This window comes from Balaenoptera borealis (genome assembly GCF_965194805.1).
Source record: "Balaenoptera borealis genome assembly, chromosome: 12".
Classification (NCBI taxonomy): domain Eukaryota; kingdom Metazoa; phylum Chordata; class Mammalia; order Artiodactyla; family Balaenopteridae; genus Balaenoptera; species Balaenoptera borealis.
In genome coordinates, this window is record NC_138869.1 from 25,331,491 (window position 1) to 25,350,146 (window position 18,656).

At 38.9% G+C, this 18,656-nt stretch overlaps 1 protein-coding gene across 3 annotated transcripts; it reads left to right on the forward strand.

Annotated features, from left to right (window-relative positions):
* Positions 1 to 5,471: 5,471 nt before the first annotated feature.
* Positions 5,472 to 18,064, forward strand: LMOD3 (leiomodin 3). 3 transcript variants are annotated; one of them, XM_082346197.1, is made up of 4 exons: positions 5,472 to 5,639; positions 6,109 to 6,426; positions 8,839 to 10,251; positions 17,691 to 18,064. In XM_082346197.1, the coding sequence occupies exons 2-4, from the start codon at positions 6,133 to 6,135 to the stop codon at positions 17,715 to 17,717; spliced, it is 1,734 nt and encodes a 577-aa protein (XP_082202323.1). In that variant the 5' UTR covers positions 5,472 to 5,639; positions 6,109 to 6,132; the 3' UTR covers positions 17,718 to 18,064. The 3 variants fall into 3 exon arrangements, with proteins under 3 accessions (XP_082202323.1, XP_082202322.1, XP_082202324.1); XM_082346198.1 differs by lacking the exon at positions 5,472 to 5,639 and adding an exon at positions 5,936 to 6,011; XM_082346196.1 differs by lacking the exon at positions 5,472 to 5,639 and having other exon boundaries at positions 5,905 to 6,426.
* Positions 18,065 to 18,656: the final 592 nt, after the last annotated feature.

Consider the following 18,656-nt stretch of genomic DNA (forward strand, 5'->3'; position numbering starts at 1 on the left):
TCTTTGTGTTTTTTACGTTTTTCCCTGTAATTGATTTCTAATCTCATAGCATTGTGGTCAGAAAAGATGCTTGATATGATTTCAATTTTCTTAAATTTACTGAGGCTTGATTTGTGACCCAAGATGTGATCTATCCTGGAGATCTCCGTGTATCTCCGTGTGCACTTGAGAAGAAAGTGTAATCTGCTGTTTTTGGATGGAATGTCCTATAAATATCAATTAAATCTATCTGGTCTATTGTGTCATTTAAAGCTTCTGTTTCCTTATTTATTTTCATTTTGGATGATCTGTCCATTGGTGTGAGGTGTTAAAGTCCCCCACTATTATTGTGTTACTGTCGATTTCCTCTTTTATAGCTGTTAGCAGTTGTCTTATGTATTGAGGTGCTCCTATGTTGGGTGCATATATATTTATAATTGTTATATCTTCTTCTTGGATTGATCCCCTGACCATTATGTAGTGTCCTTCCTTGTCTCTTGTAACATTCTTTATTTTAAAGTCTATTTTATCTGATATGAGTATTGCTACTCCAGCTTTCTTTTGATTTCCATTTGCATGGAATATCTTTTTCCATCCCCTCACTTTCAGTCTGAATGTGTCCCTAGGTCTGAAGTGGGTCTCTTGTAGACAGCATATATATGGGTCTTGTTTTTGTATCCATTCAGCAAGCCTGTGTCTTTTGGTTGGAGCATTTAATCCATTCACATTTAAGGTAATTATCGATATGTATGTTCCTATGACCATTTTCTTAATTGTTTTGGGTTTGTTTTTGTAGGTCCTTTTCTTCTCTTGTGTTTCCCACTTAGAGAAGTTCCTTTAGCATTTGTTGTAGAGCTGGTTTGGTGGTGCTGAATTCTCTTAGCTTTTGCTTGTCTGTAAAGCTTTTGATTTCTCCATCGAATCTGAATGAGATCCTTGCTGGGTAGAGTAATCTTGGTTGTAGCTTCTTCCCTTTCATCACTTTAAGTATATCATGCCACTCCCTTCTGGCTTGTAGAGTTTCTGCTGAGGAATCAGCTGTTAACCTTATGGGAGTTCCCTTGTATGTTATTTGTCATTTTTCCCTTGCTGCTTTTAATAATTTTTCTTTGTCTTATTTTTTGCCAATTTGATTACTATGTGTCTCGGTGTGTTTCTCCTTGGGTCTATCCTGTATGGGACTCTCTGCGCTTCCTGGACTTGGGTGGCTGTTTCCTTTCCCATGTTAGGGAAGTTTTCGACTATAATCTCTTCAAATATTTTCTCTGGTCCTTTCTCTCTCTCTTCTCGTTCTGGGACCCCTATAATGCGAATGTTGTTGCGTTTAATGTTGTCCCAGAGGTCTTTTAGGCTGTCTTCATTTCTTTTCATTCTTTTTTCTTACTTCTGTTCCGCAGCAGTGAATTCCAGCATTCTGTCTTCCAGGTCACTTATCCGTTCTTCTGCCTCAGTTATTCTGCTATTGATTCCTTCTAGTGTAGTTTTCATTTCAGTTATTGTATTGTTCATCTCTGTTTGTTTGTTCTTTAATTCTTCTAGGTCTTTGTTAAACATTTCTTGCATCTTCTCGATCTTTGCCTCCATTCTTTTTCCGAGGTCCTGGATCATCTTCACTGTCATTATTCTGAATTCTTTTTCTGGAAGGTTGCCTATCTCCACTTCATTTAGTTGTTTTTCTGGAGTTTTATCTTGTTCCTTCATCTGGTACATAGCCCTCTGCCTTTTCATCTTGTCTATCTTTCTGTGAATGTGGTTTTTGTTCCACAGGCTGCAGGATTGTAGTTCTTCTTGCTTCTGCTCAAGCGTTTTTATACTAGGTTTGAAGAAGGGTGGAAAGTCACGGGGAAATATGACAGGACAGAAGGGTATGAGCAAAGACAGTAAACTAGGGGAAGCTGAGCAAGGCCTGTTTGTTTGGTTTCATCTTGGGCCCTCTGTTTTCAGAGGTAAGGATGCTTCTATCACAGGAGGGTCTTTGACCTGCTTCAGGGGTGAAGAGGAAGGTCAAAGAGTCCTTCCTGCACATGCTCTTTCTCAAATTCCTTCAGCTTAAAATATTCAGTATGTCAAGGTGCCATATTTGGGGTAGCATGTTCTGAACTTCATCAAATGCAAAGTTTCTTAAGTTCTCTGAGCCTGATCTGTAAAATGAGTGGCTTGCAATAGTGCTGTGATTCTCATACTCATTTATAGATCAGAATCACCTAGAGAGCTTTCCAAAAATACAAATTCCTGGATCCAAACTTGAGAATTCTGATTTAGTAGCTTCTGGGAGGTGGGGGTCCCAGGGCATCCCTGCACTTAATAAACCTCTGCCAGAGATTCTGATCTGTGATGCCCTATCTGGCTGTAAAAAAGTCAGTTGATTATCCTACAGCTTGTTACTTTCTCTTGACATCATAGCTGGATTCTGATGTGAGAAGCTGCTGAGGTGGAGGGGAACATCATTATGAGAAAGCACAGCTAAGTCACCTGTGTGTCAAATGAGGCTAATTGCGCCAGCAAAACCCTCCCTGTCAGCATATGGATGAAATGCATAGTGGAAGCAGCTGGGAGAGATGTACCCACTTTCCCAACTCATTCAGCAAGACGGAAGTTAGCTGAAGCAGCACCCCTTACAGAAATTTCTAAATGTGTGTGATCATCAAAAACATTTGGTCACCAGAATAGAATTTGAATCTGAAAGCTTGCAAGCAACAATTCTGATCATTTTCTGAGGATAGCTTCACATTTACATGCAAATGCTGGGTTTTCTATTTATACACATTTCCATCTAAAAGCCTCTGAGTTGCTCTCTGTAAGAACAGCAAGATTTTTTTAAAGCGCTTTTGTTTATTGCTGTTAATATAATGGTTTCTATTATGGAAGTGGTTTATTAAATGTATTACATTTTACAATTGCCTTTGTTTTTCTTTAAATATTTCTGTGGTTACCCATGAAATATGAGACTAGTAATATATAACATCTGTTGAGGGTTTTACTCTGTGCCATGCACCATCCTACTTAATTTCCATATCTATATCTAGTTCAGTATCTATCTGTATCCTCATTTAGTTCCCTCATTAATTGAATATGATAAATATTACTGTCAGATCTCTTTTATATGATGAGGAATTTGGGTTAAGTTGCCCAGTATCACATAGTTACTAAGGAGTGGAACTGGGGTTTGAATCCGGCAGACTAATTCCAGATCTTCTGCTTTTATATCAGTAGTTCCCAAAGTATGAATTTTGGAAAGTAATTACACAGGATATTAGTGATTTTTAAAAGAAAAAAACCCATGAATTAACTGAATAAGTTTGGGAAATATTGAGCTAAATAAATGGATTTCTTTCACATATGATTTCTCAGAGTCTCTAAAAGCTCATGTGTTTTACAAATCTCTAAAAGACAACTGCAGAATATAACATTTCCATACCTCCTTGTACACAAAACTCTTTTTGGTGCAGTCTCTTTAGACCACTGTTTTGAAAGCTCAGTCTCTGAAATAATGGTCTGCAAATCAGTTGTGTAAAGTGGTCTACCTCGCTGCCTGCTGAGGCCAAGCACTTATTTCCCTGTTACAGGACCAGGATGAAAGGAATCCTCACAGGGGAGAGGTCAACAGTAAGCTGTCACTATGCATCTGTGTTCTTTACTTTAAAATGATCATTCAAGTAAATTGGTAATATTTTTCTGGTGAATAGTTTAGCCATATATATGAAAAGCCTCTCAATCTTGGGGTGTTCAAAAAAAACCACTGGGGTTGGAAGAAAATAGTAGCACGTCCATTTAAAACTTCTCACATTTAATTTTTTTGCATATGTTTTGTTATATAGATGTATATATAAATTTAAATTCATTTATATTTATAAATGTTATAAATATATATTGAAGAATAAGTTGACAATGTGTATTTTATATTTATGTATAAATATAATTATAAATTATGTATAATATTGGAATAGTAACATATATATATAATTTGCAAATAATTTAATATATATGTTTTGGGGATGGGTAATAATAATATTGAGGGGATCACTTAGCCATACATATAAAAAGCCCTTAATTTCCTCATATTCTTTGACCCAGCAATTTCACTTCTTGGAATATATTCAATTTATCCTAAAGAAATAACTTTGCATGTGTATTAATATTTAACTACAGGGGATATTTATTGAAGAAGTGCTTGTGAGCATTGAAAGCAGTCCAAATATCCAATAATTGGAGATTGGTTACATAAATTATGGTACTTCCATATAAAGAATCTTAACAGGGAGCTACTAAAAATTATGTAGTAGTAGGGCTTCCCCGGTGGCGCAGTGGATAAGAATCTGCCTGCCTATGCAGGGGACACAGGTTCGATCCCTGGTCCGGGAAGATCCTACATGCTGTGGAGCAACTAAGCCATGCTGCACAACTACTGAGCTAGAGCCAGCAAGCCACAACTGCTGAGCCCATGTGCCACAACTCCTGAAGCTCGTGTGCCTAGAGCCCGTGCTCCGCAACAAGAGAAGCCACCGGAATGAGAAGCCCATGCACCGCAACAAAGAGTAGCCCCCGCCTGCCGCAACTAGAAAAAGCCTGCGTGCAGCAACGAAGACCCAACGCAGCCAAAAATAAATAAATAAATTAATTAAAAATTTTTTAAAAATTATGTAGTAGTAGAATATACTATAACCTAGAAAAAACCCATGATTTTGTAAGTCAAAAAACAGATGACAAAAGATTATTGAGCTCATATGACTGGAAGTAGGGACTGACTGGAGTGATGAACCAAAATGTTAATGACGGTAGCTCTTAATGGTGCAATAAAGGGAAGTTTTTAATTTCTTTATGCTTCCCTGTGTTATCCTAAGTTTTGTACAATAAATGTATATTTTTGAGTAAGCATTATGTTCATAAGTTTCAAAATCTGGCAATTATCAAAGGGTATACAGTAACAAAGTCTGTTTTCCTAGTCCTGTCTCCCAGACAACCCATTTCTTTCTCCAGTAGCATCCATTGTTACTGGTTTCTTGTGTATCTTTCCAAGGATCTGTTGATAAAATCTGTATATATACATATATTCTTTTTACCCTTTATCACACAAAGAACAGCATACAGTACACTGTTTTGTAGTTTGCTACATTGAATAATCTTGAGCACCTATTATTTCACCCATGTGGGAGTGTATCTGTAGGATACATTCCTAAAAGCGGAATGGCTGGTCAAAGAAAATATACATTTGTCATTTGGATAAATATTGCCGTATCGTCCTCTGAAGTTATGAAAAAATCTTTTCATGATTTCTTCCAGTACTTTAATGGTTTGGGTTTTCTTTTTTAACATTTCAATTTAGATCCCTTTAAATTTTTATCCTGGCTTAATGGATACTTAATAAGAAAAACAAATTATTTAAAACATTAAACTCCTCACTCATAGTGGAAATTCAAGGGCTCGTTGTCCCCATCTGTTAGATCACAGGATCTAGATGCAAATAAGGACATCTTGCAAAGGTTCAGTTTACACAGCGGGTAACATAGCCAGACCTCTGCTCGGCTGTGTGCAGGTTTATTTCCTTCCAGAGTCTCATGGTAGTGAAGAGTCAAGCCCTGAGAGCTTGATTTCCACCTGCAAATGAATTTTTCACTTCAGTAGAACTCAGGTCGCTGTTTGGATTTTCCTCCTGAAATATTGTAAGTTGCTTTCATCATTTGAATAAAAAGAAGTGGCCTCACCAGCAGTACTGGGGTATGTGTGTATGGGCTGCATGACTTAGTGTAGGGCAATGTGAGAGCACATAGGAAGAGAACTAATTTTACTCCTACAGGGATTCTGGAGACCTGTTACTCACTGGAAAACCTAAGCAGCTGTACTGAAATGTCAGATGGATTTGCACAGCTGACTCAAGTTGCCGAAAAGAGAGGAGCATAGTAATTCCATAAATTGACCCTCTCCAGCCAAGCCCTGCTTAATATAGTTACGGCTCGAGCTTAGCGGCAGTCACTCCTAGAGGCTCAGCAAACACCACTGGGGTTCTTGGGGGGAAAAAAAAAAAATCTCTCAAGGTGGTATTGACCTGGGACGCTTGGTAACTGGGGGAACTTCTTGAGAGTTTTTTCTTTCTTTAAATCTTCTTTGATTATTTCTCCTTTTCTAATAAAGTATAGAAAAGTATAGAAAAGAGTCATGTCGGAACACAGCAGGAATTCAGATCAAGAAGAACTCTTTGATGGGGAGATTGATGAAGATGAAATCTTGGCCAACTTGTCTCCAGAAGAGCTTAAAGAACTGCAGCTGGAAATGGAGGTGATGGCCCCTGACCCCAGGCTTCCTGTGGGAATGATTCAGAAGGATCAGACTGACAAGCCACCAACAGGGAACTTCGACCATAAATCTCTCGTTGATTATATGTATTGGCAAAAGGCATCCAGACGCATGCTGGAAGACGAACGTGTTCCTCTTACCTTTGTGTCATCCAAGGTAACCGGGGATTTGTATGCAACAGAGAAATGGCTGCCTGGGCTGGGCTGGCACGTGTCCCTGTTGTAACTGTTGTTTCTCAAGACTCCATGTTTTGTCGACGTTTATAGATAAATCAGAATATTTCATCCTACGCCAGATGGGAACTTTCTTTAACACTTACATGGTATAATTGGGAGGAAAAAGTGGTAATTTCTTGTAGATATCTCTTTAAAAAAATTGCCATGGTGTTTCTTGTGCAGGAAAGCCTATATTCTGTAGGCATGATACTTAGTGGATTAACTCATAACCCAGAAGCATTTGTCCTTCATGCTTTTTTTTGGCTCACAGAACCCTTTAAGAAGCTGAGAAGGCTCTCCATTCTCTCCTTCCATCACATGCGTACATGTACAGTGTTTCACATACAATCTCAAGGGTGTCACCGTCCCCCTGAAGTCCAGCCACTCGCTCTGCAATTAAACCAAGTCAAATAACCAAAAAATCCAGTATTACCACAGTGCATTGGATATCAGTGGTGAATTTAGAAGTTGATGCTGTTAAGCTGTTTTAAAGATAGTTCTTTCTTTAAATATGTTCCTTATATGAAAAGTAGAATTGTGGTCCACTCTATGGACTTGTATATCCGCATATTGTTTTAAATGTTTCACTTAAAAATGACTTGGCAAAAATAAGACAGAGATCCCCACAGGTAAAGTCTTTTGTAGTTATGCCTGCTAATGTTGATATATCTTGTCACATTACCATCACGCTGGCTATAATTTTAGGAAAGTTATAAACTGATTTCATGGCCAGGGGAATTTAAACATGTACTGCACTCAGGAAAATGAGTTGCTGGCTTGATCAGGTTAGAGTGTAAGGTACAATTTGCAGATGTTTTACAACTAGAGTAAAAGCCAATTCTATATGAACACCAATTTCAGAGGAAAAAAACAAATTGGGTACTTTTAACACTTTTTCTTCCTTTGGTATAATTTAAACAGCTTGATAGTTGGCTCCCCCTGCTGAGACAAATGAGAAATGCAAAGGTGAAGGCTTCAGAGAGTTAAGGTGTCAATTGTCAATTCCAACCTATAATGTTATAAGCAGTAAAATCAAGTTCTTATTTTTTTTAATTACAGGTTTATTTTTTATTGAGATAACATTGGCTTATAACACGATGTAAGTTTCATGTGTACAACATTATATTTCTACTTCTATATACCCTACAGTATGCTCACCACCAAAAATTTAGTTTCCATCCATCAGCATACAGTTGATCCCCTTTACTCATTTTGTCCTCCCAAGATCAAGGTCTTGCTCAGATGAGCCTGTGTGTCAAACTGCTACATCAGCTTTCAAAATGACACCTGCGAGGTACACATACTTTATGGGAAAATGTGCTAATTGATGTGCAAACATTTAATAAACCTTATTGAGATGACTGTCATTTTCCTTCCCAGACTAAGCAGTTGTTTCTAAATCTCTACTAATCCTGTCCCCTTTTGTAGCTGGCTTTGCCTCCTAGACACTTTCCTTCCAAAGGAACTGGACTATAAAGCCTGTCCCTGGAGTATCCAGGGTAGTTTTCACAGAGCTGAGCAGACAAAAATCAAAGTTTAAGGGTTTTGTTATGTTCCAAATATCAAACTGCTCTCATTTTCCCCACAGTATCTGATTTTCAGGGAAACTTGTTGTACACATTACATTAGATTGGCAAACATATTATGTAAATTTTGGTTAGGGCAATAAGGAAATTATTGTGTAACACAGAGCTATTGAATACAAAGATGCCTATTCAGCTATATACAAAACAAAGATTTCAATGAATGGATAAATCCATAAGGTTTTCAAAACAAATAATTTTTAACTGCTTCTGGAACTGAACCCCATCTTTAAAAACAATAGAGGGTCTGAAAACAAAATTAACTAGGTTTAATTTTAATACACGGGATGAGAAAAACACAACCAAAAACTGTGTTCGTGCATGTGTGTGCGTATAAAAATTTATTTTTGTTGTATTTGCTTGAAAAACTAATATGTGTACTTGGTTTTAAAAAAACTTAGTTTAGAATTATATAATGTAAAAAGTGAAAATCCCCTCAATCCTTCCTTTTCTCAGTTATCTTAATGGTTACCTCTCTTCCTCAGAGATAAGTACTTACTTGGTAAACATTACAAGTCTGTTTTTTCTATACATTTATAAACTTTTATATATATTGTGTGTATATATGTATACACATAAATACGTAAACAAATGGAATACTATACCTACAGCTTATTTGCTTCCTTTTTTCACTTAGTAATAAATCTTTTTATTATCTCCAGTAGATACTGCTCTTCTTCATATTTCTATGTGAAGAAACCCTCATAACGTGTATTCTAACCCTCATAAACCCTGCTATGTATTCTAACCCTCATAAACTTCTCTTTTAGGGAAAAACTCAAGAACAGCATGAAGAAATAGACAAAAGTAATAAAAATGTGTCCCAGTATTTAAAAGAAAAGCTTAATAATGAAATCGCTGCACATAAAACAGAATCACAGGGCAGTGACAATGTCCAAGAAACAAACAATGAAGATAATGAAGATGATGTGGAAGATGAAGAAGATGACACAGAAGATGAAGAAGATGATTCAGAAGATGAAGAAGATGAAGGAAAAGAGGACAGTGAAGAGAGTGATGAAAAAACAAAAAGAGGAGAGGAAGGTGAGGTAAAGGAGCAAATCAGAAATGGTGAGAACAGTAGCCAGCAGGTAACTGATAAAGTAACTGAAGAACAGAAGGACAGACCAGAGGCCCAAGAAAAAAGTGAGAAAAAAATATCAAAATTAGATCCCAAGAAGCTAGCTCTAGATACCAGTTTTTTGAAGGTAAGTGCAAGGCCTTCCGGAAACCAAACGGACCTAGATGGGAGCTTAAGACGAGTGAGACAAAATGACCCTGACGTGAAGGAACTCAACCTGAACAACATTGAAAACATCCCCAAAGAAATGTTGTTGGACTTTGTCAATGCGATGAAGAAAAACAAACACATCAAAACCTTCAGTTTAGCGAACGTGGGTGCGGATGAGAACCTAGCATTCGCCCTGGCCAACATGTTGCGTGAAAACAGGAGCATTACCACTCTTAACATCGAGTCCAATTTCATCACAGGCAAGGGAATCGTGGCCATCATGAGGTGTCTCCAGTTTAATGAGACACTAACCGAACTTCGGTTTCACAATCAGAGGCATATGTTGGGCCACCATGCTGAAACGGAAATAGCCAGGCTTTTGAAGGCAAACAACACTCTCCTGAAGATGGGCTACCATTTTGAGCTTCCAGGTCCCAGAATGGTGGTAACCAATCTGCTCACCAGGAATCAGGATAGACAAAGGCAGAAAAGACAAGAAGAACAGAAACAGCAGCAACTCAAAGAGCAGAGAAAGTTAATAGCCATGTTGGAGAACGGGTTGGGGCTGCCACCTGGGATGTGGGAGACGCTGGGGGGACCAGTGCCCGATTCTGGGATGCAGGAGTTCCTCCAGACTCCTCCTCCTCCTCCTCGACCTCCCAGCTCCCACGCAGTCCCCTTCAGTCGACAAAATGAAATGATGAAAAAGCCATCGCACACTCCGAAGTACAGGACGGACCCTGACACTTTCCGCATGGTAAAGCTAAAGAGGATCCAGCGCAAATCTCGGATGCCAGAAGCCAGAGAATCAGCCGAGAAAACCAACCTCAAAGACGTGATCAAAACACTCAAACCAGTGCCGAGAAATAGGCCACCCCCGCTGGTGGAAATCACCCCCAGAGATCAGCTCTTGAACGACATTCGTCACAGTAACGTCGCCTATCTTAAACCTGTAAGTAGGAGGAGGGAGAAATGGTGAACACACACCACAATAAATGTCTCCCAACTCTCTTCCCTGTTCATTTTGACACCAGGAGATTGTCACTAACTGAGGGAAACTTCTGTAACGATGATACTAATAGCTAACATCTATTGAGCACTTACTATGGGCCAAATTCATTACATGAATTAACTCTTACAATCACTTTAACAACCCTATAAGGCAGGTATTATTATTCTCCCTGTTTTATAAAAAGGAAACTGAGGATTAGAGATGTTAAAAAACATGTCTAGGAGAAACAGCTCAGAAGTGGTAGAGTTGACTTTGAAATCCAGTTGAATCCAGGGTCAAGCTTTTATTCACTCCAGCCACACAGAGCTGACACAAGCAGAGATCCCCAGGGACCTGCTGCAGGAATAAATAAGAGTGAGGCCTAATTAGGCCAGTGTTTGTAGATGAGTGCTTCCATAGTGCTTGAAAAAACATTTTTTTTTAGTAGTTGAATGGAGACTACCTGCAATTGCAATTATACTCTTTATTTTTTAGGTGGGTGGAAAATAATAAACTTCAGATTAATATCTCCATGAATAAATGGAGTTTTAAAATATTTTACTATTATTTCAGTTTTCATATTTACTATGATTCACTATTACTGATGCTGATAGGTGAAAATGTTCTATTCCTTGCCGCTTAAGTTATAGAAATAAATATTTTTATAGTCATTACTACGGGGGCATTTATGGAGGCTGAAAGGTGCGTGTCCAAAGGCCACAGGTGGTTGATAATTAACTATTGTTTTAAAATCTAGTATGTAATTTAGCCAAGATATTACATTGACAAAATAGTCAATATATTATTTTATCATTGAGAGTCAGTTTTAGTCAAGATGTTTTAAACAGATTTCCAGGTAAGCTTGTTCTTTTTCTGCTTTTAAAGAGCTTTATATTCTCAAACAATACAGGGAATTCCCTGGCAGTCCAGTGGTTAGGACTCAGCACTTTCACTGCCGAGGGCCCAGATTCAATCCCTGGTCGGGGAACTAAGATGCTGCAAGTCGCGTGGTGTGGCCACACACACACAAAAACCCCAATATAATTGGTTCTCATTCATATATACACATGTATGTTCCTTATTGCCATCTCCTAGTAATGCACAATTGACAACATTTCAACATTTTATTCTTCTGAATCAAAGATGACTTTCAACTGTGGTTTAGAGGGACTCTGATTCTTCTTGGGGCAGGGGGCAGGGTGAGAGCACTAGAGGTCACATGAGATCAGGCAAGAGACCTTTGCCTGCCCTTGGGCACAACATCAACACTTTTAAAAAAATTTTTATTATATTTATTTTTGGCTGTGTTGGGTCTTTGTTTCTGTGCGAGGACTTTCTCCAGTTGCTGCGAGCGGGGGCCACTCTTCATCACGGTGCGCGGGCCTCTCACTGTCACGGCCTCTCTTGTTGCGGAGCACAAGCTCCAGACATGCAGGCTCAGTAATTGTGGCTCACGGGCCTAGTTGCTCCGCGGCATGTGGCATCTTCCCAGACCAGGGCTCGAACCCGTGTCCCCTGCATTGGCAGGCAGATTCTCAACCACTGCGCCACCAGGGAAGTCCCAAGTGCTATCACTTTTGAGTTGTGTTTTGTTTGGTTTTAATGTCCGCTAAGGAAGAAAAATATGCAGCCAAGTGAACTCTGACATGGTTTGTGAATGGTGGTCTTGCACATCAGCCTTTGCTTTGCAATGTCTTTTATCTATGCAAGGGACTGGCATCTTCTCCTGCTTTCAGTTGCCTGGCTTGGCTTGCAGTAGACATCTATTGATATGTATCTCAGGTACAGAATGTCATGCACCTTCATCAACGTGGTCCTTTAAAATGCTCTGCAAGAAAAATGTGAAAATGCATTGTCCAACTGACAAAAATTAACTTGACTGACATCAATTCGCTCCCTACTGCTGTGTTTTTGTGCCTTGCTGCATGCATAATAAATGTCTGCTTTAATGCCGACTCATAGTGTAATCTCTCTTAAAAGACATTTTTTATCTTTTTATTTTGAAATCATTTGAGACGTGTGGAAGTTCAAAACAGTAGAAAGAATTCTTACAAGCCCAACACATTTTGTCATATTTGCTTTGTCATTCTTTAAAGGATAGTTTAAATGGCAATACATTTGCACGTGTGCAATTCCAACAGGGCACAGAGCTCAGTGGAAGTGCTAATGGTATGAAAAGCTATACTGTGTTTGTGCTCCCACCTGCAGCCAACTATTGTAAAACACCGTTGACTGTAAGATGCTTTCTGATGTCAGGGCTACGAAACATTGAAAAATGTGCATCTTAGACTCAGTAAAATGCTGTAAACGCCATCAGTGGTGATATCACAAGATCCCAGCAGAAAGGGCTATTTTTGGCTGGTCAAATGAGACACATCCACACTCACTTGAAGGAGGTGAAACTAAAGGTTATGGGGTTTTTTCCCCCCACTTGTGTTGGAGGATAGAGATGCTCTCTAAATCCCTGGATTTTCACATATGAAGTTAAAACCCGATTTGGAAATCTTATAATTGTTCTTACTGATGCTCCTAACTAAAACACTGAATGTCCATAAACATACTTAGAAATTATTTATTTTTAAAGGAAAAATGATTATTTTTTTCTCTCATGGACTTGGAAATATTATTTTTATATTTTCTAGAGCATAGCGCATGAGGTAGTTTATATTTTAAATTTGTATTTTCTCCTTTTAGTGTTTATTCTCTCCCCATCTCATGCTTCTGGCTTGGGATCCCTGAAATGAAGTTTCTAGCAGAGAATGAAGGGAAGTCTGTATACTTGCTTGGCTCAAATGCTACCTCTTCCAAAAAGCTGCCCATTTAATTCAGTTTAAGAGAGATGTATTCTGGGGGCCAGGTATTGAAAACTAGTGTACTATAAGCCCGATTTGCAGGCCTGTTTTGTTTGGCTTGGGTATTGTTGTATGAGTTATAAAATAACACATGATAATAGGCAGATATCTGGCAGCATTTGAAACATCACATCCAGCCACACGGGGCCTGCATGTGCATGGCACAAATAAGCTGGATCTGTGTTGACTTCTCCCTTGAGATAGGTAATGGACTCTCCGGACTCTCCAGTTTTTCCTCAGTCTCCACCATGCCCTACTGCCTAATCCCTGGCCTTTTTCACTCATTTACCTTACTTATTTGACTGCTGTAGAATGTTTTGGTTTGTCACGTTGTTCTTATTGTTTTTAGCTATGTTTTAAAAGTCTTTGTCTTGTCTAACTGAATTTATTAATCGCTCATTTATTTCCCTCTGAGTTGATAACTCTGAGTCAGTGTGATGCCAGCCCAAAACAAAGACGTTAGGCTTGTAGAGGCTTAACCCTCCCTGGTAAATGTATGATTTCCTTTCCTCTTTAAAAATTTGGTGGTCCGCTCACTGCCTACCATCCCAGATGAGTATCTGTACTTTTCATTGAGATAAAAATCTCATCTGCAGCAACTATTTGATTTACTGAGGTCAACTGCGTTTATATCATATGCAACTTTTGGTGCCAGTCAAACAAGGTAAATTTTAACATTCACTTAATTTTACTTTGGGCTCACCTATGTGTGTCTGGACTGGTTTCACCTAGGTGCCTAAAGACATGATTAAATTTTTCCTTCAGAAAGATTTCAGTATAATAATTTTCCGAGCAGCCTTAATTAGCCAAAAGACTCTGTGACACATTAGCAGTTGTTACGATTACAAAAATGTAAGAACATAGACTCTTGAGTCTTCATCTCTGGCCATTTTTTCTTTGCCTCATTTATAATATCCTATTTCTTTTGAACTAGGATCTCTAGATTCTGTCCTTTTGCAGTTTTCTCCTTTTTCCCATTTTAGCTTCTCCCTTTGTTTCAATTATCACATAATCTAGGACAATCCCCAAATTTCCCTTTCCCTTTAGATCACTCAGGGTTTTCTTAGTACCTTTATTCAATCTGTCCCCAAACCAAGCTTTTCCTTTCGAGATCTAGTTGTTGTTTCTGGTTCCCAGTTTTCCATGCTGTCTCCATTCTCTCACACATTCAAGTCTGAAGCCTCAGAGTTCCCTTCAATTCCTTCCTTTTTTCTGTCCCTTTTTTTTTTGCCTTAAAAAAAACCAAAACCCAAGAACCCAACCTACCAGAATCTCCAAGAGCCAAGGCCAAATCTAGATCAGAGCTTTAGAAATGTTATACTCTTGATAGAGGGAGTCTCCACGGGAGAAAGCAATGTAACATTTCAAACTCATCTCAAAAGAGCACAAGTGGGCTAGAATTATACAGACCAGGAACTGCCCTTCCCTAATACCTAGTGGAAAAAAGAGTTTTTTGGTTTTTTTTTAAAAGCAGAATCTGAATCAGTTGGTTTGGGACTGGGCCTGAGATTCTGCCTTTTTTTTTTTTTTTTTTTTTTAAACCTTTATTTATTTATTTATTTATTTATTTATTTATTTTTGGCTGTGTTGGGTCTTCATTTCTGTGCGAGGGCTTTCTCTAGTTGTGGCAAGTGGGGGCCACTCTTCATCGCGGTGCGCGGGCCTCTCATTATTGCGGCCTCTCTTGTTGCGGAGCACAGGCTCCAGATGCGCAGGCTCAGTAATTGTGGCTCACGGGCCTAGTTGCTTCGCGGCATGTGGGATCTTCCCAGGCCAGGGCTCGAACCCGTGTCCCCTGCATTGGCAGGAGGATTCTCAACCACTGCGCCACCAGGGAAGCCCCCGAAAAAAGAGTTTTTGATGTACAACTTTTCTGAAGTCTATTATAGTGATTCTTAAATTTTAGCATGCATCAAAAGCACCTGGAAGGCTGAATACAGATTACTGAGCCCATCTCTAGAGTTTCTGATCCAGTAGGTCTTGGATGGGGCCTGAGAATTTGCATTTCTGATAAGTTCCTTGGCAATGCTGACGCTGCTTTTGGAGACCACACTTGGACAACCACGGTTCAGTGACGTCTATGGCAAACCATACCTCCTGAATTTTTCCCCTGAAGGACCTTCTTTTCCTCTCTCCCCACAACACTTTGCTGAAGTTACTTATTTTCTATCTCTGTCTTTCAAAATATATCCAACAGGCTCGGCTCAAGTATGGCTTCTAACAATAAAAGAAACGAAACCAAACATCAGTGGTGAATACCCTTCCTGTCTATTTCTACTGCCCCTCACTTGTACCTCTCTTTCAGCATCTTCCACATGGTGCCTTAGGTTGACAGCTCTTACAGGCACAGTGTAGGTCTCCTAGTGGATTCTGAGTTCCTCAAGGTAGGTCTTCCTCATCTATGTCCTGGACACCCATTGAGGTGTTGGCCCAGAGCAGGAACTGCAGTCGAGTGTGCTGAATTAAACAACCCCTGCTGAAATGGGTCTTCCCATCCTGCCCAATTGCTCCCAGTCTCTGTGGGTGTATGTACATGTGTGTGTGCACTGTGTAATGCTATACACACACACTTTTTCAAAAAACTAATTTTAACCAACAAGTGAAGGGGGAACAGGGCCCCCTAACAATAATGCGAGTTGATTCTTGTTTGTTGTAAGTTTTATATTTTTGTAACATCAGATCTAGCTATCTTTTCCTTTATGGTTTCTGTCTTTTGTATTCTGCTTAGAAATGGCTTTTTTGAACCTTATTGAAATATTTGCCTATCTTTCTTGCTGCTTTTAGAACTTCTGGTTTTTAAAAAATATTCCATATTATAGATGAATTAAAGGGTTAGATTTTAGAAGTAAGTAGGAAGCAAGAAGTCTGCTATTTTATTTCTTTGCCAAGTAGCTAACCACTGATCATTTAGTGACCCATTCTTTTCTCCAGTGATCTGAACTGCCAGTCTGGGCATATTTTAAATTAGTTAATATGTCTCTGGGTTTACTATGTTGGGGCATTGCCATGTTTCACTTTTCAAAATATTTTTGTTAATTTGGAACCTTCTATGCATATAAACATATATCAGGAATTACATACCATAAAAATATTTTTTCCATTCAGTAATACAAAGAACACAGTTTTTTTGACTATTTGTTACAGCTCTGCAGTTATTTTAAATAACTGGCATTATATATTTTGTTTATTGGTAGTGTTCACTGTTGGTGTTCTCCTTGGGTGACCCTTACCAATCTGTAGTCACACCCCTCCTCTCCTGAAAGTCTGACACTAGGGAGGGAGAGAGCCAGAGCACATGGAGGACCCTTTGGTTTGAAGGCTGTGCAGGTAGCAGCGACACATCCAAAGTTCTCTCCAACGGGAAGGATGTTGGGAAACCTTTTTACGCAAAGGTTGTGGGCAGAGAACTGACTAAGAGGGTCCATAGGAGATGGCCAAAATAGTTCCTCACATTGGCAGGTGGACATGGGCCACAGAAGGAGAGACATTTTAAAGTCATTATTATACAAACTCTGAGTGTCCTTTGGACTCTGTCAGTGTTCTCTGAAAGGTACATCCATGATGGATGAGTCATCCTCCTAAAATATAACAGCACTTGAAACCCGTTAAGAACTTACCTTATCTTTAAGTTGTTCCTGTGAAACAAAGCTCAAAGTTGATTTGCAGTCAGACTTATGCTACTCTTTTGCAATTTTTTTTGCCCTTGGGCGTTCTCCAAATACTATTGTAATATTTGGTGAGTATCACATTAGGAATGTGCTTTAAAGAGGAAAGACCAGTTCTTAAAAGAACATGCATTTTATATTCTTATGGTGGTATTTATTTGATGAGTATTTCAATACTCAGGAAGGCATTGAAATCAGGCACATCTAGGTTCAAATCCATCTCTGCCACTTCCTAGCCATGTGACCTGAAGCAAATTGCTTATCTCTCTGAGCCTGTTTCCTCTTTAAAGGTGGTATTTATTTGGTGAGTATTTCAATACTCAGGAAGGCATTGAAATCAGGCAGATCTAGGTTCAGATCCATCTCTGCCACTTCCTAGCCATGTGACCTGAAGCAAATTGCTTATCTCTCTGAGCCTTTTTCTTCTTTACAAGGTGGTTGTAAGACGAAATGAGGCAATGCTTTAAAAAGAAGTGTTAATGTTGATTACTAACTTGTATTACTTAATCCTTATGGTAGCCTTGTGAATAAGATACTGTTCCTGTCATGTTATAGCTGAGAAAATTGATGCCCAACACCATGCACCTAGTAAGTGCTAGTTCCAGGATTTGAACCAGGCAGAGTCCAGCACCCACCCGCTTGTTTATGTGATAAGCTTCACCATTGCTCAGAGCCCTTGCATCTGTCCCGTCATCAGTAAATGCCCACTTCATGGTGGCTGTGGCTATTATTGTTGTTTTATCATGATTTGAGGGGTCTCTCTGGCCAGAATTTCTAATCCGCTTTACACCCTTTGAGGCATGTACATTTTGTCATTTTTGCTGTAAAACACTTGACTATCTACAATTAATTTTTCTCCTCTTTTCAAATGCTTAAATCACAGGTGCAACTGCCAAAAGAGCTGGCATAAGAGGCAACAGAATAATCTCGGAGAAGAAGGAATTCACATAATGACTCTTGGATTAGAGTTGGGAGACTGTTTCAGCAGCATACTTCTGGATCCAGGTGGTGGAACTGGGAACATTGCTAACCGATAGGAGTATTTTGTAAAAGGCTTGGCCCGTGACAAAATAGGGGCTGAAAAGGCAGGGGGAAGGAGATAAAATATGAATATTCAGGGCAAGATTTTCTACTTCCAATCAGTTGGAGTGACTTAGGTGAAACTGAGTCTTCTAGCAGAAGTTAATTTTTTCGTAAACATTTGCTTTATTATTGCTTTCTTCTGGTAAATAACAATAAATACTATAGCGGTGTTAACTATTATATTCCCATTTTTTTCTCCTTCCGTCTGCTCTGCTGTAATTCATCACACAGTATCTTAAAGGGAACAGAACATGTTTCACTCTGTGGAAATGTGAAGGGTGAATTGAACTCCAGGCCCTCCAGATGCTTTGAAATGGAAGAAATGTTCATTGCCTCTTCTCTGGAGAATCAGTGCGATTTCCGGTTTCCAACCCTGCCTAGCTTTCTCTCTTGGCCATTTTCCTGTGTACTGGGATATACTTCTGATAGGGGTATCTGTGAAGAGCAGAATGCTTAAGCCATGGGACGTGGAGAAAACAGTGTTTCCAGAAAAACTAACAGGGAAAACAAATGCTGCTTATGTATAAAAACTTCCCTGTTTCCACACATATAGAGACAATGGGAGACAGCATGCTAGTTTTGTTAAAAAAAAAAAAAGAAAAGAAAAAGAAAGAAATTATGAATAATATATTTACTGAGAAGCTTTTGGTTTTAGCTAAGTATGTATATATATATACACACATAGATATATTTTTAAGTTTAGTCTGTGAATGATCTTGATCTTGTTCTTCTCAAAAATCTAAGGAAACTTGCTATAGGATTAACC

Bases quoted from the DNA above. Each gene is read 5' to 3' on its own strand.
- LMOD3 (XM_082346197.1), top strand. From the start codon at position 6,133: ATGTCGGAACACAGCAGGAATTCAGATCAAGAAGAACTCTTTGATGGG. The intron at 6,427-8,838 runs GTAACCGGGGAT...CTTCTCTTTTAG, and splicing joins TTACCTTTGTGTCATCCAAG to GGAAAAACTCAAGAACAGCA. The intron at 10,252-17,690 runs GTAAGTAGGAGG...CTTAAATCACAG, and splicing joins ACGTCGCCTATCTTAAACCT to GTGCAACTGCCAAAAGAGCT.